Below are 7,500 nucleotides of genomic sequence, written 5' to 3'. Positions count from 1 at the left end.
AGTGTAGAGCAGGGGAGTGTAGAGCAGGGAGTGTAGAGCAGGGGAGTGTAGAGCAGGGCTGTGTAGAGCAGGGGAGTGTAGAGCAGGGCTGTGTAGAGCAGGGCTGTGTAGAGCAGGGCTGTGTAGAGCAGGGCTGTGTAGAGCAGGGCTGTGTAGAGCAGGGGAATGTAGAGCAGGGGAATGTAGAGCAGGGCTGTGTAGAGCAGGGCTGTGTAGAGCAGGGGAGTGTAGAGCAGGGGAGTGTAGAGCAGGGGAGTGTAGAGCAGGGCTGTGTAGAGCAGGGCTGTGTAGAGCAGGGGAGTGTAGAGCAGGGCTGTGTAGAGCAGGGCTGTGTAGAGCAGGGCTGTGTAGAGCAGGGGAGTGTAGAGCAGGGCTGTGTAGAGCAGGGCTGTGTAGAGCAGGGGAGTGTAGAGCAGGGCTGTGTAGAGCAGGGCTGTGTAGAGCAGGGCTGTGTAGAGCAGGGCTGTGTAGAGCAGGGCTGTGTAGAGCAGGGCTGTGTAGAGCAGGGCTGTGTAGAGCAGGGCTGTGTAGAGCAGGGCTGTGTAGAGCAGGGCTGTGTAGAGCAGGGGAGTGGGCCATATCCTGTCTGTGTTTCTGGCCCGGCCTGGCCACCAAGGACATGGAGAAGGAGAGGAGGGGAAAATCTGAGGGCCTGGTGACTGGACGTGTAGTGTGCGCGTGTGTAATGTAGTCCACGTAAACGAGGCTGTGTGTAGTGTGTGTGTGTGTGTAAATGTGCGTGTGTCGTTGACAGGTGTTCCCCCTGCGTGCAGGTCGGGCAGCAGGCCCCGTGGATCGGGTCGGACCAGTTTGTAGTTGAGATCTGGATCTCTTCTTCACAGCCTCAGCGTGCACGCGCGTCTGCCTCTGTGTGCGTGTGTGCGTGTCTTACAGTGCGTTTGTCTTTGTGTCGGCATGCGTTTCTGTGTTTGAGTATGTGGGTCCGTGCCAGTTTGTCTTGGTGTGTGTCAGTCTACGTGTGTGTGTGTGTGTGTGGGGGGGGGAGCGGTGTGCGTGCGTGCATGTGTGCATGACTGCAGTGAGTCACAGATCAAATATTTTCCTCGCTGGGTTTGAGAACCTTCCCTCGCTGGGCCTCAGGACTCCGCCCTCCTTTCTTTTAGCCCCCCCCCCCTCCCCCACAGGCAGATCAGCGTCCTGACTGGTCAGTTACCTTGAGAGACACCTACCAGAGTGAACCCTCCGCGCATGTGACTTTCCAGGACTTTTGTTTTGATGGAGACAGTGCCACCCGTAACCTCCCTTACAGAAGCTTCCAGTCAATGACATGGTTCTAGGTACGACACGCTTACATTTGACGTGTATCCCTTTAGCAGACGATCGTATGCAAAGCTCACATACGAAGAGGGCTTTTAGAAAGTACAGCAGAAGATCGAGGATCACAAGTGTGGAGTCGAGGAACAGTCTTTGCTTCCCAGGCACAGTGCAAAGCAGCCACATCTCAGCTACCGGTCACAGTGCAAACACGATAAGATCTCAACCACAGCACACCAGTACCATGTCTATGATAGCACACAGTCTGTGAGTGGGTCTGAGGAGCAGAGAAAGACCTGGGGCCTCATGGTGATGAGCTGTAGGATCCCACACAGGCAGGTAACGCTACTGCAATGACCCCTCCCTCCCTCCCTCCCTCCCTCCCTCCCTCCCTCCCTCCCTCCCTCCCTCCCTCCCTCCCTCCCTCCCTCCCTCCCTCCCTCCCTCCCTCCCTCCCTCCCTCCCTCCTGCTCTCCCCCTATCATCAGGTCTCTCCTCCCCCCCCCCCCCCCCCCTTCGTAAGCCGTCTCATTCATCAATAATTGATAATTGGTAGGGACAGGTGAGATGGAGAGGCAATTTGCTGGGAGTATGGTGCTGTGCCAGGAGATTGGGTGTGGAGGAGGAGCAGGAGGAGGAGGAGGAGGAGGAGGAGGAGAGAGAAGGGTAGAGAGAGACAGCAGGACTGGGTGGTGGTGGGGTCCTCCCTCTCCTCCTCCTCCTCTCAAGGACACACACACACACACTAAGGGGTTGATATAATGACCCCGTTCCTCGCTGCACAGTCCAAACCCTGAAGCCTCACACGAGCGCACACCCTGTCTCATGAACACACACTCATACACACACACAGTCACACACACAGTCACACACACACTCACACTCACACACACACAAACACACACACACTCACACAAACTCACGCACACACACACTCACTCACCCTCTCACACACACACACACACACACACTCCCACACACACTTGCCTCAGGCACTTCCTCACTCCGTGCTGGGTTCCTCCCCACTCATTAGGCATGTGACCATGTGATGGAGGGAGGCACATGATCCAGCCTAGCTTGCAGCCTCTGTTGCCTCACAGGTAGAGCTAGTGTGTGTGTGTGTGTGTGGTGGGGACTGGGTGTTTGAATGAGAGAGGGTGAAGGAGTATTGATTTTGGCCACACATCCTTTCTCCTGAAAATCCCCTGATTGCTTTTGTTCTGCTTTGTCCGTCTCTCTCTCTCCCCGTCTCCCTCCGCCTCTAATGAAACTGGAAATGAACTGGAGCACGCGCCCACTGGCTCCTCAACCTTGCTCTCGCTCTCGCTCTCTCTCGCTCTCTCTCTCTCGACTTCTCTCTTTCATTCTCTTTTTCTCCTTTCTAACTCTCCTCCTCTCTCCCACCCCTCCTCCCCCAGCTACCTGGAGGTAGCTGGGGGAGGAGAGAGAGGGGTTGGGGGAGAGGGGTTGGGAGAAGGTTGGTGGGAAGAGGGGGTGGAGGGGGGAGATGAATAGACGCTCTGACAGAGTGATGGTGTGTCCTTATTGGATGGTCACAAGCCAGTCCTGACTCATAGAGAATAATAAACACCCACAGAACATCCTGTCTGTCCACTGTACATCTTCGCTGGGCCTTCTGTGTGTGTGTGTGTGTGTGTGTGTGTGTGTGTGTGTGTGTGCGCGCGCTAGTATCTAGTATGGTACCTTCATTCAGTTAAGGTGTGTGAGAAGCCTAGGTGTGGGTGAATGTAGGAAGACTTCACTCAAATTGATGACACCAATTACATTTTATTCTGACTGCAAAGCTGATTTGGCTTGTGTCTGTGTTTATCGTTGTGCGCGCGTCTGTGTGTGTGTGTGTGTGTGTGTGTGTGTGTGTGTGCGCGCGCGCGCGGGTGTGTGTGTTTCTCTATGTGTGCGCGTGTGTGTGTCAGGGGAGATGGAGGAGGAGATGGAGAATCCTGAGATCGTGGACCTGCCTGAGAAACAGAAACACCAGCTGAGACACAGAGAGCTGTTCCTCTCCCGCCAGCTTGAGTCTCTACCTGCAACTCACATCAGGTACCTGTCTCTCTCTCATACTGCCCCTATAGCCTGTCTCTCTCTCATACTGCCCCTATAGCCTGTCTCTCTCTCATACTGCCCCTATAGCCTGTCTCTCTCTCATACTGCCCCTATAGCCTGTCTCCCTCTCATACTGCCCCTATAGCCTGTCTCCCTCTCATACTGCCCCTATAGCTTGTCTCCCTCTCATACTGCCCCTATAGCCTGTCTCCCTCTCATACTGCCCCTATAGCCTGTCTCTCTCTCATACTGCCCCTATAGCCTGTCTCCCTCTCATACTGCCCCTATAGCCTGTCTCTCTCTCATACTGCCCCTATAGCCTGTCTCCCTCTCATACTGCCCCTATAGCCTGTCTCTCTCTTATACTGACATAACCTGTCTCTCTCTCAAACTGCCCCTATAGCCTGTCTCTCTCTTATACTGCCCCTATAGCCTGTCTCCCTCTCATACTGCCCCTATAGCCTGTCTCCCTCTCATACTGCCCCTATAGCCTGTCTCTCTCTCATACTGCCCCTATAGCCTGTCTCCCTCTCATACTGCCCCTATAGCCTGTCTCTCTCTCATACTGCCCCTATAGCCTGTCTCCCTCTCATACTGCCCCTATAGCCTGTCTCTCTCTTATACTGACATAACCTGTCTCTCTCAAACTGCCCCTATAGCCTGTCTCTCTCTTATACTGCCCCTATAGCCTGTCTCTCTCTCATACTGCCCCTATAGCCTGTCTCCCTCTCATACTGCCCCTATAGCCTGTCTCTCTCTCATACTGCCCCTATAGCCTGTCTCCCTCTCATACTGCCCCTATAGCCTGTCTCTCTCTTATACTGACATAACCTGTCTCTCTCTCAAACTGCCCCTATAGCCTGTCTCTCTCTTATACTGCCCCTATAGCCTGTCTCTCTCTCATACTGCCCCTATAGCCTGTCTCTCTCTCATACTGCCCCTATAGCCTGTCTCTCTCTCATACTGCCCCTATAGCCTGTCTCCCTCTCATACTGCCCCTATAGCCTGTCTCCCTCTCATCCTGCCCCTATAGCCTGTCTCTCTCTCATACTGCCCCTATAGCCTGTCTCCCTCTAATACTGCCCCTATAGCCTGTCTCTCTCTCATACTGCCCCTATAGCCTGTCTCTCTCTCATACTGCCCCTATAGCCTGTCTCTCTCTCATACTGCCCCTATAGCCTGTCTCTCTCAGCCCCTGTACCCTGTCTGTCTCTCATACTGCCCCTATAGCCTGTCTCTCTCTCATACTGCCCCTATAGCCTGTCTCTCTCTCATACTGCCCCTATAGCCTGTCTCTCTCTCATACTGCCCCTATAGCCTGTCTCTCTCAGCCCCTGTACCCTGTCTGTCTCTCATACTGCCCCTATAGCCTGTCTCTCTCTCATACTGCCCCTATAGCCTGTCTCTCTCAGCCCCTGTACCCTGTCTGTCTCTCTCTCAGCTCTATTAGCAGAGCATCTCTATAGGCCTTCCGCTCTGCGGTTGCAAACCGCTATTACAGTTCACCAGTCTAGTCTGTGAATGGTTTACGACACCTCCTCCCCCCGTCTGGGATTGGTTGGTGACGCTTCTCCTCTGTCTATGATTGGCTGACGACACCTTCCTCCTGTCTGCGGTTGGCTGATTTTAGGGGAAAGTGTTGCGTGACCTTGCTGAATGAGACGGAGGCTCTGAAGTCGTACCTGGATCGTGAGGTAGGTGACTAGGACTCGTACCTCTGTCTGTCTGAGCGCTGAGACAGCGTGGAGGACGGCTAGGCAGCAGGATTTTTGTTTGTGATAGAGGGACTGTATGTAATACAGTGTGTGTGTGTGCGCGTGTTTGTGAGAGAGAGTGGCTGTGTGTGTGAGGGAGTGAGAGTGTGAAAGTGACAGACAGACAGACAGACAGACAGACAGAGCTTGCAAGAGCGAGCAAGGTAGTGTATGTGAGGGATTGTGTGTGAGTGTTTATGAGTAAGAGTTTAGAAGTCTTGGTTTAGTTGAATTATTCAGTGTGTTGACCCAGAATGTTCTCCTCACACTCAGTAATGAGGAGACTAGAGACTCCACTAGAAGTGAGGAGCAAAACACACACACACACACACACACAGATACACAACGTATACACAATTACCACACACACAACATATATACACTTACCACACCCACACAAACATATTGCACAAACATCATCTTTCACACGCTACATGCACACTTATCACACACACACACACACACAAACTCACACCCACTCCACAAGCACCCACACACACCCTCACATTCAATTCACTTCACTCTTTCTGGTCTTCAGTCTCATTTTGTTTCTCTCCCTATCTCTCTCCCCTTGGGACCCCTCCCCCCCCCCCCGCCTCTCTTTCTCCCCTCCATCCCTCCCCACACCTCTCTCTCCCTCTACCCCTCCCCCCCACCTCTCCCTCTCCCCACACCTCTCTCTCCCTCTACCCCTCCCCCCACCTCTCCCTCTCCTCACACCTCTCTCTACCTCTACCCTCCCCCCACCTCTCTCTCCCCTCCATCTCTCCCCACACCTCTCTCTCCCTCTACCCCTCCCCCCCACCTCTCCCTCTCCTCACACCTCTCTCTACCTCTACCCTCCCCCCACCTCTCTCTCCCCTCCATCTCTCCCCACACCTCTCTCTCCCTCTACCCATCCCCCCCCCACCTCTCTCTCTCCCCACACCTCTCTCTCCCTCTACCCATCCCCCCCACCTCTCTCTCTCCCCTCCATCCCCCCTCTCCCTCTACCCCTCCCCCCACCTCTCTCTCTCTTCCTCCAACCCTACCCCCCCCCCCCCCCTCCCCCCGGCCCCTCCAGGATGCGTTCTTCTACTCCCTGGTGTACGACCCCCAGCAGAAGACCCTGCTGGCGGACAAGGGGGAGATCCGCGTGGGGAACAAGTACCAGGCTGACATCACGGACCTGCTCCCTGAGGGTAGGCCCACGGTGCCGGCACGGATCACACAGAGCCCTCTAACAGTGTGTCTGTGTGTGGGCGTGTCTCTTGTTTAAGTATCCTTGTGGGGACGAAATCTCACAAGTATAGTTTAATGTGAAGAAACTTGACCAGCAAAGCTTTTCACAGGTTTTAGGGTTAGAATTAGTGGACGGTCTTACTAGGGGTCAACGGCGCCGTTATTGAGCATTTTTATGGTTATTGGTATCAGTTTTAATGTTATTATTAACAGTTCTCAGAATTAAAGATATGGTTGAAATAATTTAAAGAGAGTCTTTGTCAGAGCCCTTTTTATTCTTAATTTTGACATTAACTTTCATTATACACAAGACGTATATATCGGTTCAAAATATCGGTTATCGGTGTACTTGATCTGTAATAATCGGTATCGGCCTCAGTCCTGAAAAACCCAGGTCTTACCCATGTTAGATGATATTAACCAGATAGAGGTCCTGTATCGCCCGCGATACAGAAATGCTGCGCCCCCCTCCCTCAGTGAAAACGCACTCAAATTCAAAAAAATATTTTTTTAGATGGCTACACATATGATACCACGTTGGAAAGCTATGATTCTTGTGCTTCCATTGAAATAAACCAATTCAAGCTCAACTCGCAACAGAAAGTACCGTCAACGTCTTTGTCCGGTGACTGTTCATTCAACAATGCCAGAGAAAAAAGTTGTACTTACCTACGATTACTTAGGAATGTTCCAGGTATGCACACAACTCATCAAAACCTCATCTGCTTACATTCCCAAGGGTCCAAAGTATCAAACCATGTCGAGTAGTTGTCCAAACAATGAATTATATCCACACATAGCCACGATCTTTTTGCTTCATTCTTACAAATCAAAAACATTTTTGGACGAAGTGTCACAAACAATTGCTAATAGCTACTCATGTGAGTAGAGTAGAAACCCGGGGATAGTCTTAAAATGGCCGCTACACTATGACCTTTTGATAGACATCTTGGTTGACCCAATAGGAGCTTCCATGCCCCGGTGACAGCCCTCTAAAGCCAACCAGGTCGGTGCGTCCCGCCCTCCCCCTGCACCCCCCCCCCCCCACCGCCCCCTCTACACGATTTTTTCTAACTGGCTTACAATGGCAATGAAATGAGCTAGTGATCCTTGTAGCTTAGAGCTAGCTGAAAATGGCGATACCCCATATGCCAGGTTTTGTGGAGCCTTCAAAATAAAAGTCGAT

General features: G+C 52.6%; 1 protein-coding gene across 1 annotated transcript in view; it reads left to right on the top strand.

Moving 5' to 3' along the window:
* Window positions 1-7,500, top strand: part of mta1 (metastasis associated 1) — a 28,593-nt gene that overhangs the window by 9,818 nt on the left and 11,275 nt on the right. Inside the window, exons 4-6 of the mRNA XM_084683983.1 lie at window positions 3,210-3,336; window positions 4,970-5,033; window positions 6,157-6,274. Of these exons, the coding sequence (XP_084540109.1) occupies window positions 3,210-3,336; window positions 4,970-5,033; window positions 6,157-6,274 (309 nt within the window). The remainder of the gene's footprint in view (window positions 1-3,209; window positions 3,337-4,969; window positions 5,034-6,156; window positions 6,275-7,500) is intronic.

The sequence above is a fragment of the Hypomesus nipponensis genome, chromosome 3 (genome assembly GCF_054491055.1).
Source record: "Hypomesus nipponensis isolate SF chromosome 3, ASM5449105v1, whole genome shotgun sequence".
In the NCBI taxonomy this organism is placed as follows: Eukaryota; Metazoa; Chordata; class Actinopteri; order Osmeriformes; family Osmeridae; genus Hypomesus; species Hypomesus nipponensis.
The sequence above is the reverse complement of the archived record's forward strand: the minus strand, read 5'-3'. Positions and strand labels throughout refer to the sequence as shown.